Source organism: Beta vulgaris, chromosome 8 (genome assembly GCF_026745355.1).
Source record: "Beta vulgaris subsp. vulgaris cultivar EL10 chromosome 8, EL10.2, whole genome shotgun sequence".
Taxonomy (NCBI): domain Eukaryota; kingdom Viridiplantae; phylum Streptophyta; class Magnoliopsida; order Caryophyllales; family Amaranthaceae; genus Beta; species Beta vulgaris.
The window spans coordinates 49,127,668-49,155,415 of NC_079209.1; the positions used below are offsets into that span (position 1 = coordinate 49,127,668).

At 36.6% G+C, this 27,748-nt stretch overlaps 3 protein-coding genes across 8 annotated transcripts; all 3 read left to right on the top strand.

Moving 5' to 3' along the window:
- The first annotated feature begins 1,445 nt into the window (after positions 1-1,445).
- Positions 1,446-6,884, top strand: LOC104883454 (hypothetical protein). 4 transcript variants are annotated; one of them, XM_010667981.4, is made up of 4 exons: positions 1,446-1,714; positions 1,819-1,901; positions 2,638-3,714; positions 6,000-6,884. In XM_010667981.4, exons 3-4 carry the CDS (start codon positions 2,782-2,784, stop codon positions 6,525-6,527), a joined length of 1,461 nt encoding a protein of 486 aa, XP_010666283.2. In that variant the 5' UTR covers positions 1,446-1,714; positions 1,819-1,901; positions 2,638-2,781; the 3' UTR covers positions 6,528-6,884. The 4 variants fall into 4 exon arrangements, with proteins under 4 accessions (XP_010666283.2, XP_010666284.2, XP_010666285.2 ...); XM_010667982.4 differs by having other exon boundaries at positions 2,746-3,714; XM_010667983.4 differs by having other exon boundaries at positions 1,819-1,846.
- A 4,120-nt stretch (positions 6,885-11,004) lies between these two features.
- On the top strand, positions 11,005-12,304 carry LOC104883483 (uncharacterized). The gene is made up of 4 exons (XM_057391576.1): positions 11,005-11,063; positions 11,134-11,401; positions 11,516-11,829; positions 12,118-12,304. Exons 1-4 carry the CDS (start codon positions 11,005-11,007, stop codon positions 12,302-12,304), a joined length of 828 nt encoding a protein of 275 aa, XP_057247559.1.
- A 5,740-nt stretch (positions 12,305-18,044) lies between these two features.
- LOC104883455 (MOB kinase activator-like 1A) lies at positions 18,045-23,143 on the top strand. Of its 3 annotated transcripts, none has more exons than XM_010667985.4 (7): positions 18,045-18,440; positions 19,785-19,833; positions 19,914-20,022; positions 20,827-20,920; positions 21,563-21,696; positions 21,810-21,973; positions 22,818-23,143. In XM_010667985.4, the coding sequence occupies exons 1-7, from the start codon at positions 18,415-18,417 to the stop codon at positions 22,887-22,889; spliced, it is 648 nt and encodes a 215-aa protein (XP_010666287.1). In that variant the 5' UTR covers positions 18,045-18,414; the 3' UTR covers positions 22,890-23,143. The 3 variants fall into 3 exon arrangements, with proteins under 3 accessions (XP_010666287.1, XP_048490405.1, XP_048490406.1); XM_048634448.2 differs by lacking the exon at positions 18,045-18,440 and adding an exon at positions 18,622-19,151; XM_048634449.1 differs by lacking the exons at positions 18,045-18,440; positions 20,827-20,920.
- The last annotated feature ends 4,605 nt before the right edge of the window (positions 23,144-27,748 follow it).

Sequence of the window (27,748 nt, forward strand, 5' to 3'; positions counted from 1 at the left end):
TGGGGTTACTCCCTATAAACGAATGAGGTTATTCATATTAATATATGAGGTTACTTGTGTAAACAATTGAGGTTACTAGTATGAATAAATGAGGTTACTGATTTGAATAAATGTAGTTACTCATAAGTTTAAACTCGGCTACTCATATTATTAAAATAGGTTATTCATAGGATTAAAATGGGTTACTCATATGATTAGTCAAGGTTACTCCAAAAAAACTAAACAAGGTTATGTAACAATAGAAGGGGTTACTTATATAAACAAAATGATATTACTCGTATAATTAAATAAGGTTACTCGAATCAATAAAATAAAGTTGTTTTTTACTATCAAGATGTAGCAGATTTATCATACTTTTGTGTTGATAATCAATGGTTAATACAGTGCATTTCAGTTAATGCCTTTTGGCATCTTTCTCAATCAATGAAATCAAATCACAATTTCCTTTAAAAAAAAAATCAAATTACAATTATCAAAAGAAAAGATAAAACTTAAAAATGATTCAAGATATTTTCTCCTGCTTTTCTCATACGTGTGTGTCAAATTTCCACATTCCATATAATGCATGCCGAATTGCCAACTTCATGCGACAGAATCCAAACATCTCTCATCGAAGCACCTGCAAAATAAAAAATGCCGCCATTGTTGTCGTAGTTGGAGAGAGAAGAAGATGGAGGAATTCAAAATCACAAAAACCCGCGCTGGACTCTAAAACTACAATTGGACTGACGCTGGACTCTAACTACAATTGGACTGGGCCGACCTCTTAATTAAAAAAAAGAAAGAAAGAGAGAAAGGGGCGCGCGGCCACACCGTTAGTTGGAGGTGTGGCCCGCCTCTTTTAAAAGTTTGCCAAAAGATAATATTTGCATGTATAAAGTTGTGTTATCATTTATTTGGCTTACAGGAAAAGTTAGTTGCTTCTTTAAGGATCATTTTAATAAGTAAAAAAAGTAAAACCTTCCCATTCTGACCGATCATGACCGATCCTACTCCGATCCCGACCGATCCTACTCCGATCCTGATCGATCCTGCAACAATCTAAGTGAAAAACAGGATCGTCCTATCCTACTTCGATCATATCGATCCTGCCGATCCTGCTGCGATTCTACCAACCTTGTGATTCTACTTACGATATGTATTGTTTTGCTAAAATCGGATACGATCCTACGATTCGAATCGCGATTCGAACAACAATTATTCTGTATTTTTGTTACGCCAAATTAACATCACATATAATTAATTATAATATCGGTTCATTACTCGTCAAATATAGGTTTTGCAACAATTAGGCCATCACCCAAACCATTCACTATATATTTATATCGGATGCTTGCCTATATAACTCTAAATTAATTTCTTTACTTTTGACTTTTAACGCTATTCATGTAAGAGATCAAACCACCTCTTAAGTCCAACCTATCTATAAAAGAAAATTAAGAAACAAAGATGAGCATGGAGCAACACTAAATAAAAACCACCTATCTTAACGGGTCAGATACCAATTAAATATAGAAATTAGTCTCCCTCCTCTCCCTTTGATCATCCAACATTACTTTCAAACAACTTTCTCTCTCCTCAATATCAATTTACCACATTTTACACTTTGTTTCTTAGCGAATTTGATCGGCATTCTTTTGAGAGAATTCGACCTTCCGATTATGTGGGTCGGATTAATGTGGCATCGAAAACGAAGAATATCTGTTTGATATCTGTAAGAATTTGACGATTTAATTTGATGTCTGTAAACCTAACTCCAATTATGTGCTTTTCAATTAATTTTTTTTCAGGATGTGATGATTTTCAATTCTTTTGCAGGATGAAAATGAAATTCTGTGAAATTAAGGTATGATTATGTTCTTTAACCAAATTCAGGAGAAATGGGGTCTTTCCCACACCAGGTAGCGATGGCTTTAATTATGTTGTATTATTTATATAAGCTTTGAATAATTTGTTCTAGATTATTTTTTATGTATGTTAGTTTTGGTTCGAGCATTTGCTGCAAATGTAATTGAACATTTGGTGTAGCTCATTTATTGTTGATTATTTGAATGATTTGTTATGAACATAATTATTTAATTATATAATATGTTCCCTTTCGAATTCCCTGCGTATTATTGGAAAAAAAATGTGTTTTGTTTAGTTGGCTTGTATGATGTTTAAAATGGGAATTGTGATTATAGATTAAAGATGCAGTTTTTTTTTTTTTTTGTGATTCTTAAATGTCTACATATTCATGATATTTTTGATGACCTAATAACAGGTAAAGAATTTTTTTGAAGTCATTAGAAATTAATGTATAATTTTCAATGCCATTCCTGTGCTTTTTGTTTCTTCATTGGATTATCAAATTTCTTAGGCAATAATTGTTGATATCTGGCTGAGAAATGATTGATTGATATGCTAGTGCTCCGATGTCTTACCCTCGACTCTCCATATGCATGTCATTGGACAGTTGGATGCTCCAACACAAGTTGCAAGCCTAATTACATAAATTTTGTCTATCGGGTGCTTTTTAATATGTGTGGCTCTGTGACTTGGACTAGGTCCTCATAATAGTGTTTATGTGATTTGGTACTGAGAAAATTTATTTTATGAACATATTCTAATTTAAATCATTAACCTGTCTTGCTTTAGGCGGATGGTTTATGATTGCTGTTGAAGTTCCAATGGCTGTGAAGCGCTTAACTGTTACAACTACATAGATTCTAGCTCAATACACTACTTATATATATTCTTATGTAGGAGGGGTATTAAATCTGTTGAAATTTTGGTCTCAACATGATGGATCCAGATACATCGTTCACAGAGGTTGATCTTAAACAAGAGAAGTTTGAAGATGTAAAGGATGAAAGTAAAAAATTTAATTGTGACCTTTGTGACAAGGAAATGGTTAACAAGATAGCATTAGTTTTACTCGAAGGTTTATCAACTGCATGTGTTGACAACACGACGGGGGACATCTTCAAAAGCCCTGGCACTGTGGTTGCAGAGATAAGGAAGGAAATGCTGGACTATCTTACGGAGAGAAGTGAATCCTTTGTTGCAGAATCTTTTCTCTCAGAAGAGGGTCCTCAGGAGGAAAAAACTGACCAGCCATCTGAAATAATTTCTGATCTCATCGAAGATTTTGCTGGTCTTAACAGGAATATATTGAGTCGGGTTTCTGGGTGGCTTCTTAGTGACCTGAGAGAAGACAAAATTGATGATTTTGTACAAGAAATGGAGTTGAACAGCTTCTGGTTGTTGGATAGGAGGGAAGCTATCGGTCAAACTCTCCTTAAAAATATAGACTTTAAGAATGAATATCACTGCAATATGAAGTTCAAGTCCGAGGAAGAACTTGAACAACATCGTCCACATTGTGGTTTCAGGACAGTGTTATGTGAGAATGAGGGATGCTGTGCCACATTCAGTGCCGCTCAAATGGAACAACATGATTCTGTCTGCCCCTTCAAGATACTTCCTTGTGAGCAGAAGTGCCCAGAAATTCTTATGAGACGAGAAATGGACAGGCACTGCATTACTGTTTGTCCTATGAAGCTTGTAAATTGTCCTTTTTACTCTATTGGCTGTCAAGCTACTGTTCCCAGTTCTAATATTAAAGAACACTGTTTGAATGATATTCGTTCTCACTTGCTATACGCTCTCCAATATCTTCACAAGGAAGCCTCAGCTGAGGATTTGGCACCTCGAGCTGACCAGATAATACAGGTCAGTTCAAAATTGTAATATTCGTAAATTATTCTCTTGTTCTCTTCTCATACAGGATCTGCAGTTCTTGTTGTACACATTTTACATTTTACATTTTCCAAGCATCTTTTATTATGGAAGTTTCATTTTAAAAGTACAGTTCAAGATACATCCTGATTACACAAATTACAGTTTAGCTGCTTACTTTGGTGATTCCTCTTCTATTTTTGTGTAACATTGAGTTTACCTATACCACAAAAACTCTGCAGCTCTGGATAAGTCTTTTTTTTTGGTTGACTGAAATTGCTATCGTCAATTCGTCATTGGTGATTCAGGATGTATAAGTTATGGTTCTGTGGAAGCACAATTGGGAATTAGCCATCTAGGAGTAGGTACCACATGCTCACCGAGCTAATCTTCCTTGATTATCTTTTAGCTCATGCAATTTCAAGTCATTTTACACGAGTGATAAGATGGTCTTGGCTGCTTAAATGCAGTCATTGTGTGGCAAGTTTATTACATGATAATAATCTGCTTCTTTCTCAATTATGCACATTAACCCACTCCCTTGCATTGTATGTGAAGAATGACTTCTAATGATTGAAAGAAATTCTCTTTTTGCTCCCAAAAAAGTGCCTTGGTTCAGGAGACCTTCATAATCTCATTCCAAGATCCTATGAATTCTCCCAAGACCTTTAGTTCATTGTGTTGATTATGGGATTAGATTATGGCTCAAAGTTGAAGCTATTTCAACCTCGTCTTATGGAACAAGGGGAGTTTTTTCTAATCCCTATAGAACTCCAGAAGTGATGCTACAACATGAGAAAAAGGACTCTAACTAAAGCTCAAGTATGTATCTGAGGTGATTATGTAAGTCTCGTGCATGTTTTGGTAGTGATTATATGTTAACCAAGTTTCCAAAATTTTGGGAAAGCTCTCTTGATATGTCTTGAAGTTTAACTTTGCTAACTAGGCAAAAGGAGAGAGAGGGATCCGAACCCTCGATAGTTCTGAAGAAAGAACTATGCTGGTTTTCAAGACCGGAGCTATCAGCCACTCAGCCATCTCTCCAACATAAGTCAATTTCTATTTTATTCTTATTCCTCCGAATGGAACATGTTTATTTACTGTAAAATGTTTTGCACAAGCAGGTGCATTATCTGACCTTTGTTCTTCATCCTCCTTATTACTTTTTAGAGCATTTACACTTTGTGCATTAACATCAATATCAACCTCTTTATTGACTCTCCCGTACTTCATGTCCATCATCATTTGAGGGGATTTCACTATTTGATAAAACATGGGTAGTAGCATTATTATTATCTGAACTTGCATGATCAAACTCACGTATGACCACTGATGACATTTTATCCATGACAACCCTTATTTGTGATTTTGATACTTCCTTGTCAACTTCTTAAGGTAATGTACTATTTGTGATAGGAGAGTTATGCATGTCCTCAACTATAAAGTAGCCCATATTGGAAAGAGAAACATTACATCTCTTAGCTTTTTTCAAATCTTGGGGGTATACCTTTAGTGGTGCGGCTTAGAATTTTTCTATTTCATGTTGAGATTATCAATGCAAAGAGGTGTTTTCCCTCCCTTTTTTTTATTTGATGTTCGCAAAAACATCTGAAAATTTATCCCTTTTCTGTTTCATGTTGATACAACTAGTTCAAGGAGGTCTTTTTCTGCACTCTTCCTCTGCTTTGTTTTTCGTTTATTATTTATTTATGTATTTTGTGGGAAGAGGGGGGTGAGAAGGGTTGGTGAGGCACAAGTGACAAATTTGTCATCAGGATCTAAGAACTAGATTCAGTAGTTAAGACAGTCTTAGATCTAGGCCGCAGCACATCGCGACCGCATTGTAAAGGTTTTGGAGCAGTGGGGCTTACATGACCAAGATAAGTAGGCCACAACGGCCGCAAACCATCTGCACTGCCCGTGAAATTTGTTCTGCAATTGCAACCATATCAGAGATTTAAAACCATGGTAATGTACAATTGCCTAGATTTGCTGAGATTCTTTATCCAAGGGTTTAACTGAGGCTTATTGATCATCACAGTAGGCAGAATGTGTTTGAAAAGAGATGCCTTCTAACCGGAACTGTTGTAATGCTTTTCACTTTTTCAGTTGACTCGTATCAATACTGTTATTTGTGTGCTAGTGAGCACAGCTTCCTCATGTACACTGCAATAAGTTAATTGGACACATTTGTTCTCTTTCTCCAACCTTTATTTAGTTTTCTGAAATATGCACTTTACATGCAAGCAGGAATATATAACATCCATCTTCTTTGGCAGGAATCCTCTGCTGGGCTGACAGGAACGCAGGGTGTGAGGTATTTCACAAAAGCAGTCAAGGACCTTGACTCAAAGTTTGGGCCATTGGAGGTTGCGAAGAATCATGTGGACAACGAGGAAGATACAAAAAAGTCAAATTCTGAAAAGCTTCCATCAGAAGGAAAACTAGAACTGGATTCCGAGCAGCTTCTTGAAGAAGACACAAAGAAATCAGAATTTGAACTACCTCCAGCAGAAGACATGAAAAAACCCGATGCTGAAGACCCAACAACACAAAACAAGAACAGGTCAGAATCTGAACAGCCTTCGCCAAAAAGCCAAAAGAAGTATGAGCTTTCGGCGGAAGAGTCAACGGTGTCAGATACTGAACAGCCTACGGTAGAATTCATGAAATCAGACCTTGAACTGCCTTCATCCGAGCACAAGAAGAAATTAAATTCTGAGCAGCCTGCAACGGAAGACATGGAGAACAAAAATTGTAGGCAGCCTCCAGCAGAAGACCCAGAAATGATTCCAATCAGTCTTTAGCTGCAGATCATAATACATTAGGTCCTAAACTGCCTGTCATAGGGGCAACTTGGAAGTTAAAACAGCAGATACTCTACTTTTCCAAGATTTCATGAACATGGCTCCATTCTTTTATATGCTTATAGCTTGCTGATGTGACGCCCTTTTGGGCTACTGGTTACAGTTTAAATTTTGTATCTTGTCCATATCACATACTTGAGATTACTAACATCACACAACTTAGTTATTTTCCCCTTTTTCTCGGCCATGCATTTTTATTTCCTGCCAAGGCCTTAGGGGAGAAAGTGTAACCTTTATGTAGACATCTGTTCAATGACTTCAACCAAAGAATCTCGATGTTTGCTTGCAAAATTTTAATCTTTGGCGTATATGATTTTCGTATGCACTTCTGTTCTAATTGAATTTATGCTTATTAAGTTAATTTCCTGATTGTCCGACAATATGAAAGTAACAAATTCAACTCTGTTTAAGGGGTTCCAGTTTATGCTTGATTTATGCAATCAGGATCCTTCAGGTTGTGGACATAATTCCCTCAGTTGGTAGTCAGCCTTTTTTTACAAGTTCACTAGCTTATCATACTTACGTCTATTGGAGGCTCCAAGCATTAAGGTGTGGATGAAACAAATTTATGCCTTGTAGAAATGTATCTGGTTGCTCTCCAGTTACTTAGTGGAACGACATTTTCAGTTCTCGATACAATGGTTGTATTTGCATGGACATTTTGCGGAGTTTTTCATGATGTATTGTGACTTTTAATAGGAAGATGGACTCTGTAAGAAAGGAACATGAGAGAATCCCATTTCCTGGAGATAGATGCTCCATTTAAGTGGGTAAATCTGTGGAGACTGGAGAGCTTGGTCAAATTTGTTAACGCCATTTCTCATAATAGTAAATTTGTAGAGATTGGAGAGCTTGGTGAAATTTGTTAACACCTATAGAAGTGAAATTTCTCATACTTATTTTGCAAATGTTATGCGGAAGCGTTTAAATAAACCAACAAGAATTCACAACAACCAAGCACACACACAAGAAAAACAAGAAAGCGAATAAAGGACACACAAATTTAACGAGGTTCACTATCAACGTGATAGCTACGTCTCAAGGCAGGGGAAAAGATTGTTTCACTATGAACGAGATGATTACAAGTACAATGGCAAGATTCAATTGAATGGATTTCCAATTGAATCTCAAAGACTCTCTCTAATCTTCTCTATTGTGTTTTCTCTAATCTCTCTCTCTAGTATTTTGTGGTTAAAAGCCCTAAATATGACAAAACATATTTATATGAAGTCTAAGATACAAGCCCTAAGATAAAAAAAACCCGAAAATTTCGCATCCCCTCGATAGGTGCGGGAGCACCATCATCTGGTTCGGGAGCACCAGCCTGATGTGCGGGCGCACATGCCTCGAGTGCGGGAGCACCAAAGTGTTCTGCCTCAACTTGAAGAAATCCGTCGTAGCGAATGTGCTGGAGCACCATTACTTGGTGCGGGCGCACCTTCATTTGGTGCAGGCGCACCACTCGTGCCGAGCCATTCTTCTCTCGCGCAAGTCACACTTCACAAATCTCCACCTTGACTTGCATCTACCACACAACTCCACCTCGAAACCATCAATACAGCATGTATCTCTGCAACAGTACGCGAGATACTCCTTTCCCTTCCTGCTCATGCATCTTTCACCTGATGCCAGGTTTGCCCTCATATGAGTCTATCCCAATCTCGCCAAGATCACTGACCACTCATCATGAACGACCCTATCTCACAGCCTATGAGACCCATGTTGCGCATTCACCTGAAACCCAATTTATTACCCGTCGGAAATCAAATCGCCTTCACTGAACCGCAAACACACTAGCTCCACCTTAATCAAGACGAGCCAGTACCCTGCCAGTTGCTCCAACTAGAGCCATTTGCACTTACGTCTAAGTACCCAAAACAAATCACCCTTGGCGCAGGGAACTTCCGTCGAAGTTCTTCTATGCTCGCGCCGAGCACTCCACCCGTTCTCACTGGAACGCAGGCAACTCCTCCTAGAGTTCCAATCTAGCTACCTCTTGGTGACTCCTCAGAATCACCTCTCAACCCAACACTCCCTAGCAAAGACATGTCGCTCGAGATCCCATAGCTATAAGCTGGCACACAAGTGTCGATAGAACCGAACCTTATCATACCAATCTGCTGTTGAGAGACCCTGGGTTGTTCTTCTTGATGACCCTTAGTTTCAACCAATTGTGTAGAAGTTCTCACAAACTCTAGCTACCTCACTGTTGACACTCTCATCCTCAGCCCAAGTAGTACTCTCCAACCCTGTTGTTGAACTCATTCTCGTTGACTCTGACCCCTCAACATGTGTAGAAGCCCCCATAAGCTCCACCTCACACTCAAGACCATCACTTTTCAACCCAGAATGCAGCTTCAACTCGAAATCATCTCTAGCCAGTGCCGTACCCTGCAAATCATACAAGTTACCCACATCTGACTTCACGCCACGAAGTAACTCACAAGAACCCTTCACCACAGCAAAACTCCATCCCCTCCTTGGAATCGAAAACCCTTACGGTCTAACATCCCAAGAGATATAAGGTTTCTCTTAAGTTGTGGAACATGCCTCACGCCTCTAAGATCCTTAACTCTCCCATCATGCATTCTAAACCTCACAGAGCCTACTCCAACCACCTCACACACCGTATTGTCACCCAAAGTAACACTACTCTTGCATAAGCTATAGGTCGAAAACATCTCCTTGTCAGAACACATATGTGAAGAACATCCACTATCTAGAACCCACTTATCTTCTAAGCGTTTCTCCTCATGGACAATTAGAGCTAAATCCTCTCAGAATCGTAGTCAACCTTATTTTGTTTTGCAAAAGAAGCCGAACCATCCTTCTTAGGACATTCACTCTTCCAATGACCCGGTTCTTTACAATAATGGCAAAGATCCTACTTTTAGGGCCCTTCGACCTAGGTTTTCTCCTATCCCTACTCGAATCTCCCTTATTTTTCTCATTTGCTACCAAACCTGCAGAATAATCACGATCCTCTACCATATCACCAGTTGCTTTATGACGCAATTCCCTAGTGTAAAGTGCCGACTTTACCTCCTCTAGGGACACAGTGTCTTTTCCAACCACAAAAGACTCTACAAAATGTTCATAGCTACTTGACAATGAAACCAACAATATCAACGCAGCATCCTCATCCTCAATCTTAACATCTAAATTACGCAAGTCCAGTAAAATAGAATTCAAACGATCGAGATGATCTTTTAGGGGCATACCTTCTCTCATGCGTAGGCCAAACAACCTTTGCTTCAATAGCAATTTGTTTGTAAGCGACTTTGTCATGTACAAGCTCTCCAGTTTCAACCACAAACCTGCAGCCGTGATTTCATCTGCAACCTCTGTGATGACATCGTCCGCCAAGCATAGCAAGATAGTGGAGTGTGCTCTTTCCTCCATAGATTCCAACTCAGCCTCAGTTAACCAGTCAGATTTCCCTCTTTTGATGTCGTTGTGAAACCCTTAATCAATGGTTTCCAGATACCTTGTTGTTTCAATAAAGCTCTCATCTTTATCTGCCATAGCCCAAAACTATTCCTTCCCGTAAACTTGTCGATCTTTAAGATTGTTGTTGCCATGTCCCAAAAGCAATTAACCCCGGTGTTAACCTGTAGCTCTTGATACCACTTGTTATGCGGAAGCGTTTAAATAAACCAACAAGAATTCACAACAACCAAGCACACACAAAAAAAAAATAAGAAAGCGAATAAAGGACACTCAAATTTAACGAGGTTCACTATCAACGTGATAGATACGTCCTCAAGGCAGGGGAAAAGATTGTTTCACTATGAACGAGATGATTACAAGTACAATAGGCAAGATTCAATTGAATGGATTTCCAATTGAATCTCAAAGACTCTCTCTAATCTTCTCTATTGTGTTTTCTCTAATCTCTCTCTCTAGTATTTTGTGGTTAAAAGCCCTAAATATGACAAAATATATTTATATGAAGTCTAAGATACAAGCCCTAAGTCGTAAGATAAAAAAACCCGAAAATTTCGCATCCCCCCGATAGGTGCGGGAGCACCAGCCTGATGTGCGGGCGCACATGCCTCGAGTGCGGGAGCACCAAAGTGTTCTGCCTCAACTTGAAGAAAGCTGTCGTAGCGAATGTGTGGGAGCACCATTACTTGGTGCGGGAGCACCATTACTTGGTGCGGGCGCACCTGACATGGTGCGGGCGCACCTTCATTTGGTGCGGGCGCACCACTCGTGCCGAGCCATTCTTCTCTCGCGCAAGTCACACTTCACAGCAGAGATGAAGTTGTCTTGAAAACTAGACACACAAGCATTCAACATTTAAATTCAATGATATCAAGCTAATAATAAAAAAATTGAGCACTTAACAACTTGATCATTTTTGTTAAATCGTAATCTTGTACCAATGTTTTAGGCGGCTGGAACGAGCAATTAAATGTACACGGTACAATTTAATATTATGAGAAATGATGTTAACAAATTTATACGACAAGGGTAAACTTAATGCCAGATTGATGATATTTCTATAACTCACTTTGTACCATTAAATGCCTTTTTGAGATAGAAATGCTAAGCGGGTGGAGTTCCTTCAATCTTTTACTTTTTCTTCGAAGTACAAAGATGGCAAGAGTAATGTAGTGGTTGATGCATTGTCTAGGAGGAGCTATTTGTTAGCTGTGGTTGATGCTAGAGTTCTTGGGTTTGAACATGTCAAGGCTTTGTACAAGGATAATTTGGTGTTTGCTAAGGAGTTAGAGAAGCCTAGTCATGATAATTCTGTTCAAGAGGGGTTTTTGTTAAAAGGTAATAAGCTATGCATTCCTAATTGTGATGTAAGATAATTACTTGTGAGGGAAGTGCATAATGGAGGGTTAGCTGATCATTTTGATACTCATAAAACCATGGATATTTTGTGTGAGCATTTTTATTGGCCTTGTATGATCAAGGATGTTCAAGGGGTGATTTCTAGGTGTGCTAGTTGTCAACGAGCCAAAAGTACCTTTTATAAGGGGTTATACACGCCTTTACCAGTTCCAAACATGTCTTGGGAGAGTGTAAGTATGGATTTCATAGTGGGGTCGCCTAGAACTCAAAGGGGAAAGGATTCTATCATGGTTGTGGTGGATCGCTTCTCAAAGATGGCACACTTTGGTTCCATGCACAAAATTGATGATGCGCAACATGTGGCTGATTTGTATCTTAGAGAGATTGTGAGATTACATGGTGTTCCTAGGAGTATAGTCTCAGATAGAGATTCCAAGTTTTTGAGTCATTTTTGAAAATTTCTTTGGAAGCATGTTGGTATAAAGTTACTTTTTAGCACTTCTCATCATCCTCAAACAGATGGACAAACGGAGGTGACTAATAAGACTTTGGCTACTTTGTTGCATGGATTGGTAAGGAAGATGCAAAAGGATTAAGATGTGAAGCTATGCGATGCTGAATTTGCCTATAATCATTCACATTCTACTACAACTACTTATTTTCCCTTCGAGGTAGTATATGGTATAAATCCTTTTGTGCCTATTGATTTGATACGTTTTCGTAGGGGTGACCTTGTTCACGTGGATTCAAAGAAGAGGGCTAAAATTGAGAAGATGAATCAACAATACAAGGAAAGAGCTATTAAGCACCGGAAACAAGCTATGTTTCAGCCGAGTGATTTAGTATGGGTTCACCTAAGAAAGGAAAGGTTTCCTGGAAAAAGAAAGAATAAATTGATGCCTAATGGTTGATGGTCCATTCAAGGTATTGAAAAGCTTTTGGTGATAGTGCATACAAGGTTGAATTGTGAGATAACTTTGGGGGAGTTAGTATTACATTCAACATTAGTGATCTTTCTCCTTATTATGATGATGAGAATTTAAGGGCAAATTCTTTTGAAAAGGGGGAGAATGATGTGGATTCAAAGGCGCTTGTACAACAGGAACCAATTACCTTGGTGTTGGATGCTATGGGGTTCAACTTGCTTTCTTCTAGACAAGAGTTTCTCACTTGTGTTACTTGGTCAGTGTCGACAATGCATGATCAAGAGTGAAGAAATGAAGGTTTAGAAGATATTCCTAGTTCTGTTAGGAACAAGAATGGCGTGTAATATAATGCTTAGTTGGGTTGTATTAGGACTCTTCATATCTTATTGGTCTATGTTATCTTAGCCGGTTTTTAGTCATCTTTGTGAGTTTTATTAGGAGTATGACTTAGGGACTTGTCCTAAGCATAGTAGAAGTTGTTTTGTTTTGGCTTTCACATATACAGCCTAGGGTGTACGTTGTTTTGATGCAGATTTATGCAAAGTTTATTTCGTGAGTTTATACTTGCTTCTGAATTATTTGCTTAGAAATCATTGAATTTGATTCAGGAGTGAAGTGAGTTTAGTGCTAGATTAGTTAAGCCATGAATGACTTAATTGAATCAAAACCCTATTTGAGAGTTCAGGAGTGTTTAATCAAATAGTTCTATCATCTCTTGTTCGAGTGTGTGCATTAAATATTCAACCAAGAACTCATCTTTCTTTCAAGATTTTTGGGCTTTTGAAAACTTCACCAAAGTGTTGATTCACGTCCATATCAAAAGCAGACTCAATCTGATCCAGTCAAACTCAGGGAATTTTTGCAAAACGCAGCGGATAGCAGCAACCCATCTCCAGGCATGTCTCTAAACCAGGTAATTGACAAAGTCGTCAGAGTTGCAATAATCCTCAATTGCCGACTCTCGCAACTTGGGTATCTAGATCAGAAAGTTTGGTGGTCAAGCTAGCGACCTGCGTCTGCTCCTCCTTCAACTTAGCAACAGCTTCATCAATTATTTTCTTGGCGGCAGCATCCACTTTCGCCTTATAATCTTGCTTCAATTTGTTTTGGGCCTCCACCTGGCGTGACAAGATAGAGTGTTTTTTGGCCAAAGCGGTCTTCTCATCACAAACCACCTGATAAGATCTGGTGAAATTCACCAAGGAGTTGGCGACCTGCATAAAGAACAAAAAGTTACACAATGAACAAAGTAGGAACATAAGCGACTAGGGGTGTAAGTTATTTGGTTAAAAACCGAAAACCAAACCAAACCAAACCGAATTAGTAATTTGGTTTGGTTTTTTTTGAAATTCGGTTTGGTTTGGATTCAAAAAAATTATTTTTTCGGTTTTTCGGTTTGGATTGGTTTTGGTTTTAGAAAACCGAAAAAACCGAATTATTGTCACTTAACATACGAATTTTGTCTATTATTTTTTTGTGTTTCTTTTTTTTTAGTATTAGTTATGAAAATACAAAAATATTGTTACTTAAAATACAAATTATCAGAAAGTTTGGTTTAAATTCGGTTTGGTTTTTATCTTGGTTTGATTTAATTTCATTTCGATCGATTTGGTTTGGATTTTGGAATATGAAAAAAATTGGTTTGTTTTGGTTTGGATTTTCAAAGATAAAAAAAATCCGGTTTGGTTTGGTTTTTGGTTTCATATTTTGGTTTGGTTTGGTTTGGTTTGGATTGAGTCGAATTTCGGTTTGGATTTGGTTTGGAAATTTCAAAACCGAATCTATTTCGGTTTGGTTTGGTTTTGACCTAAAACCAAACCAAAAACCGAACTTACACCCCTATAAGCGACAAAAGAATTCTAAAAGGATAGTACCTCCATGAACTTATGGGCTGTCGTGGCTGCTAGGGCAAGAATCATTTGTCCATGCTTGTCAAAAGGAAGCTGAAAGTTATGCAGCATCTGCCAATCCAAATTTCTCCAAGCTCTGGGTAGTCAAATTCCAATGACTTGTTGGTTTGGACATCTAGGATCGGCCGCCAAAAACTCACTGGATAAGCTGGGATGTCATCATACTTGGCACGAAGATGGTTAAAGGGGACAACTGCCAATTCCGACTCGATAAAATTATCCCCTTTAAATGAATGCTAGTAGGGATCCTAGAGATAATGTCTTGTTTCTCCTTAACCGTCAAGGCTAGCCGCTTACCAACACTAACCCCAGTAGAAATGTCGCCAGAAACATTTTCGGGGGACTCTCTCTTAATCGACTGTTCACGAGAAGCAAAGGAACCACTGCCAAGAGACTTACCGCCATGCTCAACCTCCAGTGGAGAAATTACCTTCTCATAATCCACACGGTTGCTGAGAGATTTTACCCTTGTCAAACCCTTAGGTTGGCGACCACCTCTCACAACCGGCAATATGTTGGAGGCTTTAGAAACTGTAGGTTCATCCTTTGATTTTTGACGGCGAGAAGTCGATTTGACATCCTTTTGTGAGCCTAAGGGAGCAGCAGTATTTTGAGACTTGGTGAAAGATGCAATGGTCTTGTCTTCCTTGGTGGGAGGAGGTGCTTGAGGCATTCTGGTTGTCCGGAACCAACGATAATCCAAGCCCAAGCACTTCTTGTCCAACAATTCTCTTTTTGCAACTTTTCTATTTTTTTCTTCAAGAAAAATAGAAAAGTTGCTTGAATCAAATATCCAAAGGAGGTTCAAAATATAATATTCCATAATGTTTACTTCTTCTTTTATGAAAATGAGGACAATAAAGGTAGCAGTAGAATTCTAAAAAGACAATTTTTAATAAGTACTTTTGTCTTGGAACTATTCACTAGTAGAATAATTGTTTATTGTTGCGGTAATATTGCTGCGGTTTTACCCATATGCAACAATATATAACGTAAAAGGAAAAGGAAAAATATAAAATAACCATATTGATGCGGTTCTGGTTGAAAATCACATCAATATGGTTTGAACGAATTTTGTTTGAAAGTTTTTGACTATTTGACCAAATATATTGCCGCGGTTTTTGACAAAATCCGCAACAATATATTAAAATAATATAAATAATTATTATTTGAATATATTGCTACGGTTCTTACAATAAACCGCAGCAATAGGCTTTATAAAATTAATATTAAAAAAATTCACTAGGGTTTTAACTTTTAAGCGCTCTCTCTTCCCTCCTTCCTCTCCTCTCACGTACTCCTCTTCAGTCTCTCTCTCTCCTCTCGCGCAGCCCTCTTCAGTTCTTCCTCTCTTCCTCTCTCTCTCTCTCCTCTCCTCCTCTCTCCTCTCACGCATACCTCTTGACCTCTTCAGTTCTCTCTCTCCTCTCATCCTCTCGCGAGGCTTCAACCGCCAGATTCCATGGTTCGCTTGGTTCATTGCTTGTCAGACTCGACGGCGTAAGATTACTCGCAGACCCTTGGCCGTTCGACGACGTAATTTCGCTCGCAGGTCGTTCGAAGGCGTAACTTCGCTCCCAGGCCGTTCGACGTGGCTCGCCATATTCGTCCGCTCGCAGGCTGTTCGACGTGGCTCGCCAGATTCGGCCGTCTACCAGTTCGTTCGTCGTCATCTTCCAGGTTCATCGTCTTATAGTTCGTTTGTCGTCTTCCGTCATCTTCCAGTAAGTTCATCGTCTTCCAGTTCGCTCGTCTTCTCCAGTTCGTTCCGCGTTTTGTATAATGGTTGTTGTATTTTTTGTAATTATTTGTATACGAAACTACAACTTATAAATAATATGATTGTTGTTATATTATTTTCAGATCTAGTATTTTGTAGTATTATTATAATATAGTTGTAGTATATATTTTTTTTATACTTTTTTTTGGAGTTACCTTTTTGTGCTTATGTTGGGTGTAAGATAATTGTTATAATATTTTTTCAGATCTGTCTTTTTGTATTTTTTATGTTTTTGAATTTTGTATAATATTCTTTTGTAATTAGTTTCAATCAATACTGTTTTATTTTCTTTTAGCCTTTTTGTCTTTCAAATTTGATGGAATAATGCAAAAAAAAAAAAAAAAAAAAAATTGTACCTGTACCGGTATCTATTGCTGTGGTTTCTGTTCAAAACCGCAGCAATATGTTGTATTTTTTTCAATTAAAAAAACATATATTGTTGCGGTTTTGGCTTAGAAACCGCAGCAATATTTGTAGATATTGCCGCGGTTTAAAAACCGCAGCAATATAATTAATACCTATTGCTGCCCCCTTAATTGCTGCGCGCCCTAAACTGCAGCAATAGGTCACTTTTTGACCGTAGCAATAAGCATTTATTCTACTAGCTAGTGATTTCTTTATTTTCTTTTTCCTAAAGAAAATAAAAAGAATGGTGCAAAGCAATAAATAAGAGCACATATTTTGAAAGAAAGGGATGAATATTTTGGAAAGTTTGTGTAAAAATCAAAAATAATTAAATTCAAACATACTGATAAAAAATGAAGTAGATACAATATTTTGAAACACCAAAATAAAATACTCCCTCCGGCCTTTATTAGTTTACTTTTTCTTTTGCATAGAGTTTTAGGAGAAACAATGTTGTGAGACATAGAAAGAAAGAGAAACTACTCCCTCCGTCCCAAAATATAGTTCCTATTTCCATTTTGGGTGTCCCAAAATATATTTTCCACTTTCATATTTAGTTCCACATTTTTCCATAATTTGTCTAGAAAATTCGTGTCCTATCATTTATTTGCTTCTTAAATTTTGTTTTTTCCTTTGTTTATTCAACCAAAATGTTACAATTAATGCTCTTTCACCAATTATTCTCCATTCTATCTCCTAAAATCATCTTTTTCCATACAATATTTATTTAAATAAACAAAAATTCTTTACTATCCCTCTTAGATTCTACTTGCATAAATTACAGTGAAAAAAGATAAATGAGAACTATATTTTGGAACGGAGAGAATATTATTTTATGTTAAAGTTGAATGTATGTGTGATGGAAAATTAGTGGTCTCATTCCAAAAATAAAAACAAAAGAAATAGATATATTAATAAGGAACATCCTAAAAATAAATACGGATAAACTAATAAAGAACGAAGCACTCTATTACGGACGGTCATAGGGGTGGCAATGATGCGAGTCGAGTTCGAGTTTGAGCTAGCTCGACTCGACTCGTTAGCATTTCGAGTCGAGTTTGAGTTGCGTCGAGCTCACTTGAGTCGAGTTTTGACGAGCATTGACCGACTCGAGTTTTGACCGAGTCGAGCTTTGACCGAGTAGATTTCGAGTAGCTTGCAAGTGTCTCGTGTTACAAGCAACAATAAGGTAAAAAAATGTTGAATTTAGGTATCTTGCTATTGATAATTAGGTATTCAAACTTCTCACGACTTTTCTAGTCGAGTATCGGGTTGCTCAACTCGACTCACCAACATCTTGAGTCGAGCTCGAGTTCGATTCGAGCTCACTCGAATCGAGTTTTAACCGAGTCGATCCCGAGTAACTCACGAGTTGTCTCATCTCATTGCCATTCCTATGGATGGATATGAATGAATTATATGTAGTAATCAAATACTACAAGGTCATGGCACATGCTTGGTTGACCAGGGCACTCGCTACAAATTTCGTAATTAAATCCCCTCTGTAATAATTTGGGAAAATAATTGCATTATTTTCTAATTAGATGCTAGTATTATGCTAAAAATCATAGCCCATAAATATAAAAGCAATAAATGCAGAAAATAGAGAATTATACAGAAAGAGAGAGAATCTAGAAAGACAGGTCATGTTGAGATGGAGAATGGCATATTAAGGAAGAAGACCGACCTGTCTACAGAAAACACTAAACATTTGACAGTCTGGCAAACTTAGCCCCTTCTACTTCTTCCCCCACTAATTATTTTTTATTTTAATGTTTAATAAATTTTGGTGTATGAATATTAATTAAAACTATAGTCTCACTTTCATTCTTCAACTTCTGATTTTTCTTCTACCTTCTTTTCTTTCTTCTATTTGCTGCTCTCTCATCCTGCAATTCAATAATATACAAAAAGAGAAAGAGAGCAGAAAATTATCTTACTAAAACTATTAAAGGAAGGAATAAAAAAAAGGAAAACTTTGAATTTTATTTCATATCATCATGAGTCTCTTCGGCCTTGGAAGCAGGTGATTTTTTTTTTTTTTTTTTGAGTTGAAGATTTTATGATCTTTATATTTCTGGGTTATTGATGTTATTTGGGTTTTCTGTAAAAAAAAATTATAATTTTTGTGGGTTTTTCTTCAGGGTGTTAAGTATAAATAACCCAGTAATCAAAAAAAAATTTAAGTTTTGCAATATGTGCATAAATTCATTATTAGTAGAATAATGCATCTTCTTATTGGATAATTTACTTGATCGATATTTTTAGAAAAAAGGTCTTTGTTTGCATGTAGTTGAGTTAATTTTATATTTAGTTGATTACCCTATTGAAGATTTTGCACCTTTATTCCTTCTCCCCTTTTAAGATTAATTAGTGGAAGATAATCTGCTTTATTAAATTTATTTTAAGGTGTTTGTTCTATTTGCACCTTTTGTATTGCTTTCATTGTGAAAAAGAGAAGATTGAAAGATCATGGAAAAGGATTAATAATGGAATCCACACTTTCCAGTTGTTATATCTTATTGTTCTGATTATTATGCTTTGTTCTGATTATAATGCTTAATTAAACCTATTTCAAGTGATTTTCATGAAAACTTCAGTTTTTAGGTGTTAATCATTTGTTATGCATTGTAAATATACTACTGAGTCTCTTGGCAAAGCTCTGCCTTCCTGTAGTATGGTATGATCAGTAATGAGTTAGTTAGATAGAAGTATTATCCAAGATATTCAAAATGGAGTAAGTTTTTTATGTCAATTGAGTCAGTTTATATCAAGACTTCTTTCTTGTTTGTTAAGAGCTTGGGACCATAGAATATGTTGTCCTAGTACTGAGAAATTGATAGAGTGCTTGCAGTTTTATTGATTGCAACTTATGCGGCACGGACGACCGGGACATGATCCTCATATCCCAGCCAAAAATGGGAAGTGAGTTGTCAGGCTTTATTAGCACAAAAACGGTTGTGGTTTCGAGAATGGAATTAGTCCTGTAGGGAACGGGGCAACCTCGAGTCCCATAAGTTTCCATGCTTCATGGATTGCAAATGTATTGTTTATTTGTTTTGGCTCTGATCATTTATGTTGCAACTAATGTTAATGCATATGCTTTTGATCACCAATCAACTTTTACTACACTTTTTTGGAGGGAAACTGCTACTCAATTTCCCCATAAAAGTTGATTTAAGTTGATTTATGGCCATCTTCTTCAATATCTTGTGAAATTGAGTGTTCGTGAAGTGGGTTGTGATCATACTTCTTGTAGGATATAATGCAACTCACTAATTCTGAGTTTTGATGATTTTATGTGAAAAATAGTCATACTATATCATCTCATGTATCTTGGTTATCTGCTGAAAATGATCTTTTCTTGCAGAAATCAGAAGACTTTTCGCCCGAAAAAGAATGCTCCCTCTGGGAGTAAGGTCAGTTATCTCCCCTAACAGTATATCCTCTTTTGGTGTTCCATGAGTAAGTATTTATACTTATCTTTGTTGTCGATCAGGGTGCTCAACTTCAAAAACATATTGATGCTACCTTAGGTAGTGGCAACCTGAGAGAAGCTGTAAAGTTACCACCTGGAGAAGATTTTAATGAATGGCTGGCTGTGAACAGTAAGAGTTTTAAACTTATTTTCACAGGAGATTCTTTGCCATTGATTCTGTTGATTAAATTATACACCTCCCTTTCATGTTTGCATTGCTCAGTGATGAGAATTTTAGGGTCAATATGAAAAATGGTTACAAACGGAAACTGCCTTCTTACTGTCATGAAGGCCTTTAATATGATCTGAATACTTTCCTTCTAGGGCTTAGATGCTTATACAACACAATATAGGAACTATAGCTTTAATATCCTATTATAATAAGGTTTCATTTGGTTGGATGAAATACATTTTTTATGAAAAATTATTTGCCATGAAAACCATTTTCTAAGGGAAAACACAATTGTTAGACTATTTATCATTTGTTTGTTTCCTTTCATGAAAAGTTAGAGAGTGAAGAATTGAAATGGAAGGGAGAGGATGGAGGCAGGGAGGGAAAGAGGGAAGTAAGAATTGGGGAAGTAAATTTTCCATCTTCAGGAAGGAAAATGTTTTCCACTTCGGCGAAAACTACTTTTCACTATTCGTTAACTATACTTCATTTCACCCTTTACAAACCAAACAAAGTAAAATGGAAAAACCACTTTCTATAAAATCTCTTCTACCCAACCAAATGCTCTCTAAAGCTAAAATTTTACCTGAATACAATCTTTATACAATATGTCACACTGCCAGTGTTCTGCTTTCTGCGTCTATTATTCAGCTTCAGTTACAAGTTTAGGGGATGCTGTGACTAATAATGATTCCTCAAGTATATGACATGCCTATTGTCAGTCTCTTTACTGAGAACATTCCTTTTTTTGGGTTCTTGCAGCGGTGGACTTCTTCAATCAAGTCAACATTCTCTACGGAACTCTAACTGAGTTTTGCACACAAACTAGCTGCCCAACAATGACAGCAGGGCCAAAGTATACTTCTTAATCCCTGACAAAAGAACTGAAGCTTTCTCTAGGCCTTGTCATTCATAATCCAATAGCTTGTCTGATTTAGTTCCATCTTGCTGATTTCATTGCCTCCCCATCCCAAACATCTCTGCATTTGTATGACAATAGTGAGTGCATGTTGAAGATCATGTGTAGCAAAGAAGCCCTGCCTTTCTATTTGTCCTTTGGTTTATTTAGTTTGCTTTGTGAATCTGGTGTTCTAGTCTTCCATCTTGCTATAGTCTCCTCTGTTTGCACTACTATGATATAGGTGAAAGTTTCTATCCAGTATTTCCTTTTATGTGTTAGATGATGGCTTCAACAGTGGTCCACTCATCCGTAAAATTTCAAACTTTGTAGAAGAATGCCATTGAAATTGTTTAATAAAGGCCAAATATGCTTCACTTGGGGATTTATTAACTGAGCCATTCAAATTGACACCTAAGACATAGGAATGCTTGCTCACTCTACCATAATATAACCATTTAGGACAGAGGAGACAGGTATCCAAGCTTAACAAAGAGCTTATTCTGTTTCTGGGTCATGTTTAGTGTCTTTTAGCTCATGTAGACCTTCAAATTACATTTGACATTTTCAAGTTCTACATTTAAATTATTCTCCCTACAGATACGAGTATAGATGGGCTGATGGAGTTGCTATCAAGAAACCAATAGAGGTATCGGCTCCGAAATATGTCGAGTATTTGATGGATTGGATTGAAGCTCAGCTGGATGATGAATCAATATTTCCCCAAAAATTGGGTATGCTAATTATTTCAATTGGGTGAAGATGTATAGGTGATTGATATTTCCTTTATATTACAAGGGCAGAACAAAATATAAACCAACTCTTGCTTCACATTTTTGTTATACAGGGTCTCCTTTTCCTGCAAATTTTCAGGATGTTGTTAGAACTATCTTCAAGAGGTTGTTCCGCGTCTATGCTCACATCTATCACTCCCATTTTCAGAAGATTGTGAGCTTGAAAGAAGAAGCCCATCTAAACACTTGCTTTAAGCATTTCGTTCTTTTTACATGGGTATGTTCTCTGTTTTAGCCTGGTGCTATGGACTTTGTTATATCTTCCCTGCCATTCTCCTTCGTTGCCCTTCAAGTGTTTGATTTAGCAGCTGTAACTTGTTTTTGTTTCCTAACCGTCTCCTATTTGATTTGGTTTTGCATTACCTTCTGGCATATGAAATGTTTTGAATCATTGTCGAACTTTCTGTCTTTCTAGTGATCATGTACCCCCTACATCCTTCATTAGTTGTCTCATTATCTTAGCTTCTCTTATCTAAGAATGATATGAACTTACAAAAGTGTGAAAGACTACTTTTTTGTATTGATTTATATTTATCCAATCCCCTCCCACTCTCTTAATTTAGGTAAGTGTATCTGGAAAAAAATCCAATCTGAAACCGTTGTTACTTTAGGGAAGGTGACAACTTTTCCTCAACATCCTAAAATACCATGATTGACTATTGATTTTGAATAGTGTGTACATAAATGAACACAAAGTCTTGCTGTCATCTTAGGCGAGTTTATATAGTGGTTGTTAGGTTGAATCTAAGAAATGTAATAATCTAGGCATTTCAATGCCAAGGAAGTTTTGTTTCATGAGAAGTGTAAAAAGTTGTTTAGTTGAGTATAGAAAGTAGAACATCCGACGATGTGAATATGTATAATGTATATTTTTGTCAATAAAACAACGTTACAGCATTCGAATTCTTATAGATTTTACGTCCCATATATCTTCATGTCCACCATAAAAGCACTAAAAACACAACCATCTTAATCATGTAGACGCCTTCATATGACCAAGCATGTAGAGATTTTGTGAAATACATGTTTCCGTTTCCTGATACAGTCCTGTTATGTTACAGGAATTTCGCTTGATCGACAAGGGGGAGCTAGCTCCGCTGCAAGACCTTGTGGAGTCTATTCTTCAGTGCTAGTTAACTTGTGTAAATGTTGCTCCACATGTATGCTTTGAGTTACTCATTTTTGTAAGCTGTTTGATGGATTGATTTTTTTCGGTCATATGGGGGATCGCCACTGTAATTTCTCGTTATTTAGTTAGTGATCTTTTCCCCCTTTTGTCGTGAATAAATCCTCTCTTCAAAAAGAAAGAAGTTGGAGGTTATCTATTCAGCTTAATCTCGTCATTGCTACAAATTGTTATGCAAGTGTGCCCATCATTGTCAAGTTATTCTTTGAACATGTCTCTTACATTGTGTCTTTCTTCTCAAGTGCTCGTGAAAGAAACGCAACCTATTAGTTATAAAAAAATTGAGCTTTGATTGATATGGATTCCATTGGCTAAATTCATGCAATATCATATGGTATGTCAAACAAGGAAAGAAGTTGACCAATACAGTATTTCCTTTTGTAACTCTTCTACTAACTTGCAGGAGACAACAGATTAGCAAAGTCGGATTGATTTTTCGCTCACCCAATACTATGTAACTTAAATTTGATGGCTCCCCGTATGAGTGTTTCAACAGTAAATGATAAGTGGGATTTATACCAAAAATCTTTCTGTCTCCTTATATAGAGTATGCTTGTTGAGGGAGAGGTGGTAGCTCAGTACCACTGCGAATTCCAGGGTATTGCTTAGGATTCGAATTCTTATCTTAATAGTATGATGGGATATTGACTTTTGAGTTGTTTAGCTTTATATCCAATTTCTGAACTGGTGTGTCCTGTAGGCTAATAGCTTAGCAGAGATTAATTTTCGGATCAATTATCTTTCCTAATAAAAAAAATATTGAGCACGCTTTCTTACTTTTTCACTTTCTAGCGCACTTTAGCTCAATTTTTCATGTTTGACAAATATAACGATTGACGTAATTGTTAACTATTGCAATTGCTGCTAGTTTTAGCTATTAGAGAGGTTAGCGGTAGGGATGGCAGTGGTGCGGGTTAATTAGGAGACCCATCCCATCCCCACCAAACCTAGACCCATCCCTACCCCACTTTGGCGGCGATGGGGCGAGATGAAAATTAAAATTGTACCCGCAATGGGGGTTGGAGAGGGGTTAGATTTGATTGATTTTTTTTTGGCAAGTTTATGTGTGGAAATTTCTAATATTTCTATTATGCAATCAAGTAAATTTCAAGGAAGACACCATTGTCCCTTGGCTTATATAATAGAGATAAATACATTGCTTAAAATGAAAATTAACTGACAATTTATGACAAAAGTTTGTATTAATCTATGAAATAAATGATCAATTAATATTTTTTTCAATTTTACCTTCTTATATGCAGCTCTTAGGGTTGCATTTAGTTTTTTCGTATAATTTTAATATGTTCTTTCGATTTGACTTAATGTTCATTCTATTGTACTTGCATACTTTTGCATGTTAGTTTTGACATGTAAGCAAAATTTTCAACCTATAACTATGTACACCATTGATAAGTGTATATTCTAACTTCTAAGATCATGTAGTTACATATTAGCGTGCATTCTCATGTAGTATTAGAGTATTTACATTGTATTTATGTATATTTAGGTTCTTTTTTATAAGCTATGGTGCTTTCGCGGGTTGTTTGGTCTATTGATATGATTTCAGTATTTTAGACTCTTATCTGAGGATGTGTTGATAAAAACACTTGGATGAACTTCAAAATGATAAATCATGTACCCAAAACGGATTAGAATTGTACGAAATATGACACCTCTTCACTAATTTGATCTTAACTTTTGACAAAAAAATAATAATGGGGTAATTTCAATTGGGTTGGATACTAGACTTCAAGAGCTTTCCAACGAATATATTACATGTACAATACAAAGCTCCGGATCAAAAGTTATAACACTTCGAAAGTTCATCGGAAGAATCTAATGATCACAGTAGGTCAACATGTCTGTGTCACTTTTATTGACAAGTCTGTGTCATTTTTATTGACACGTCTGTGTTACCATGATTTCTTTGAGGCGGTAGCTTATTTTCGTATACCCGTTTATATGGTTATAGGTTTGCACGTCTGTGTCAACTTTGAGACGACGTGTTGGTCTGTTCCGTAGCACGCTTTATATTGTCTGTTTTTTTGTTGTTTTAGGAAAGTATAAATACTCTTTTATTTGTTTGATGAGGGAGAGAGTTTATTGTATAACTTTTGAGGGTTTCTAGAGAGAAGTTTGAGAGAGAAACTTGCATATCTTCATTTTTCTCCAAGACTTTAAGTTTTCCCTCTAATTCAAGTATTAATTTTCTTCCTCTTTTCTCTTTTGTTTTCTATTATAAAGTTTACATATTGTTCTCTAGTTTCTATTTATTTCAATTATATTTGAGTAGTTCTTTATCTATGGTTAAGTTGAACACTACTATAAATTAATTCATTATTATGCCTTTAAATCCTCAAATTAATTATTTTATTGTTCTTGCTTAATTGATTGTGTAATTTTCAATACTAAATTAGGGATAATGAGTATTATTATCATTTCATTATCTTGATCACAAAGGAGTTGGTTTTGATGGATTTGATTATTTCACTTAAGGATATGAAGTTATCACTGGGAGAAGGTAGAATGGATTGTTAGGAGGTTAGAGTGTTGCATTCTAAGTCTTTAATTTGCATGATTCCACATAGACATGAGTGCGTATTAGAGAACCCATAGATACTCAAGAGAGGTTTATGGTATTTATAGGGTGTACTTTTTTTTGACGGGCATTTATAGGGTGTACTTTTACTTGTGAACATTTTAATGATTCGTTTGGGGTAGGAACTATTATTGTATTAATTCATGACGGTGGGGATACTTAACTCTAGTATTTTATTTATATATTGATTAGTATATTAGATTCAACCATAATTGATATTAACCTTTTTAGTTTTACCATACTTTAAAGGCTAATCATATAACAACTTTCTCTCTGTGCGATCGACCCTTACTTACCCTACTACACAATTAGGTGGTTAGTTAGGTTATTTATTTTTGTTAGCTGTGCGACACGTCTATCAAATTTTGGCGCCATTGCCTAGGAGATAATTTATTTTATTTAGTTTTTATTATTGGTGAGACAAACTGTATTTTTTTTTTTTTTGCTCTTTCTTGCGAATATTATTTTAACTTTATTTTTCTACTTTTTCAATGGAACCATGTCATTAATTTTTATGATGATAATCCTTTTGATTGGCAATATATTCATAATTCGTGGGATTCTCATTTTTCAATTTTGGTCCACTATATCAAAAGTCTCTTCCAATTTTTGCATGATTTCTCATGAATTACCATATATATATTCAATGAACCCCAAATTCATGCCAGTAAATCTATATTAATTTTTTCTTTTCCTCAATATGAGAATGAAGTGTTTTGAAAATAATATGATAGACTTGGTGATTTTATTGCTCATAATCATGAAATTGAACTATGAAATATGTGTGGTGATTTATGAGGGGTTAAATGAAGAAACTAGGATGGTGGTAGAATATATGTCTAATGGTGGATTTCTATTCCAATCTCCTGATTATTGTTGGGATTTAATTGAGGGGTTGGCTATGGATACTTATTTGTGGAAGATGTCTTTATCTGCTAGAGTAATTCCTTCACCCCGTAGACACATAATCGTGCCTCCCCATTTAAGGACCCGATGATGAAACATATCGTAGTCTTAATTGATCCGACCCAAGGGAACAGCAGACCAAAAAGTCATCGCAAAACTATTTTTAATGTTTCAAAGTCCTATTTTAAAGCCCAATTAATTATTCCTGATAATTAATTGCATTTTTGAGCCTATAAATAACCTTTTGAGCCCATAAATAACCTTTTGAGCCAAATCTTTTGAAAAAGCCCAATAATTTAATTAATTGTTTTATTTTAATAAATAAATATTTCCAAAGACATTTTCATAATTAAAATTGGATTTTCGGAGTCAAAAGATAAAAGAAAATCGTTAAAACACGTTTTACAAAAGAGCTGTCAAAACGTATCAAAATCCAGGTGATGCGCCTAGCATACTATTGTGCGCCTAACGCATCATCATCGTGCGCCTGGCTCAACACCATATGCCTAGCGCACCATCGTGCTCCAGACGCACCTTTGTTCAACTATTTCTTGCGCACCAATGTGCGCCTGACACGTGGCATTATGCGTCACACAGAGTCGTGCGTTTGGCGCACTCCTCTATGCGACGCAAACTTTATTATCTTTTTAAAACGCATATCACGTGTTCATAGCTTATTGGGTATGCTGCGTCAGGCGCACTGGCAAGTATGATCGTACGTTATATAGGGTCGGTGTTGGGCCTGGCGCACCCAGCGCGTGACAACATTTTCGTTTTCCCTATAAATAGGTCTTGATTTCATATGATTTTCATACTACAACTGTAATAGCCCTATTTTTAATAACGTTTATTATATGTTGATTATATTTATTAACTTAATTATGTTTCGGAAATCTTATTTTATTTGTGTTGTGGGATGTGATTTTTATTTGTCGTATTTCTAATGTAATTATTTGTTTAATTATATAAGATTATTTCTATTATTATTATTTTATATTTTGGGTTTTGTGCAACTAGTTGAGTCGTATTTTGCCTAAAATAGAAACCCAAACCCAAATTACCTTTGTCGGTTATTTTTCAAAGTAACCAAACAAAGCTCTTTTCCTATTTGTTTTGTCGGTCATGAGGATAAAACCAAAACCCAAGGCCTTTGCTTCAGTTTTCCCGTGTCTCTCAAAAACTCCAAAACCCCAAAACCTTTTCTCTCTCTCTTCCCGTGTGAAAACCCGAAACCCCAATTAAACCCCCCCAAACTCCTTAATCTCTCTCTCGCCCCTGCTCTCTGCCTCGCCGGAGCTCCA

Bases quoted from the DNA above. Each gene is read 5' to 3' on its own strand.
- LOC104883454 (XM_010667981.4), top strand. From the start codon at position 2,782: ATGATGGATCCAGATACATCGTTCACAGAGGTTGATCTTAAACAAGAG. The intron at 3,715-5,999 runs GTCAGTTCAAAA...CTTCTTTGGCAG, and splicing joins GAGCTGACCAGATAATACAG to GAATCCTCTGCTGGGCTGAC.
- LOC104883483 (XM_057391576.1), top strand. From the start codon at position 11,005: ATGTACACGGTACAATTTAATATTATGAGAAATGATGTTAACAAATTT. The intron at 11,064-11,133 runs GTAAACTTAATG...TTTTTGAGATAG, and splicing joins AACAAATTTATACGACAAGG to AAATGCTAAGCGGGTGGAGT. The intron at 11,402-11,515 runs GTAAGATAATTA...TGTATGATCAAG, and splicing joins TATGCATTCCTAATTGTGAT to GATGTTCAAGGGGTGATTTC.
- LOC104883455 (XM_010667985.4), top strand. From the start codon at position 18,415: ATGAGTCTCTTCGGCCTTGGAAGCAG. The intron at 19,834-19,913 runs GTCAGTTATCTC...GTTGTCGATCAG, and splicing joins ATGCTCCCTCTGGGAGTAAG to GGTGCTCAACTTCAAAAACA. The intron at 21,697-21,809 runs GTATGCTAATTA...TTTGTTATACAG, and splicing joins AATATTTCCCCAAAAATTGG to GGTCTCCTTTTCCTGCAAAT.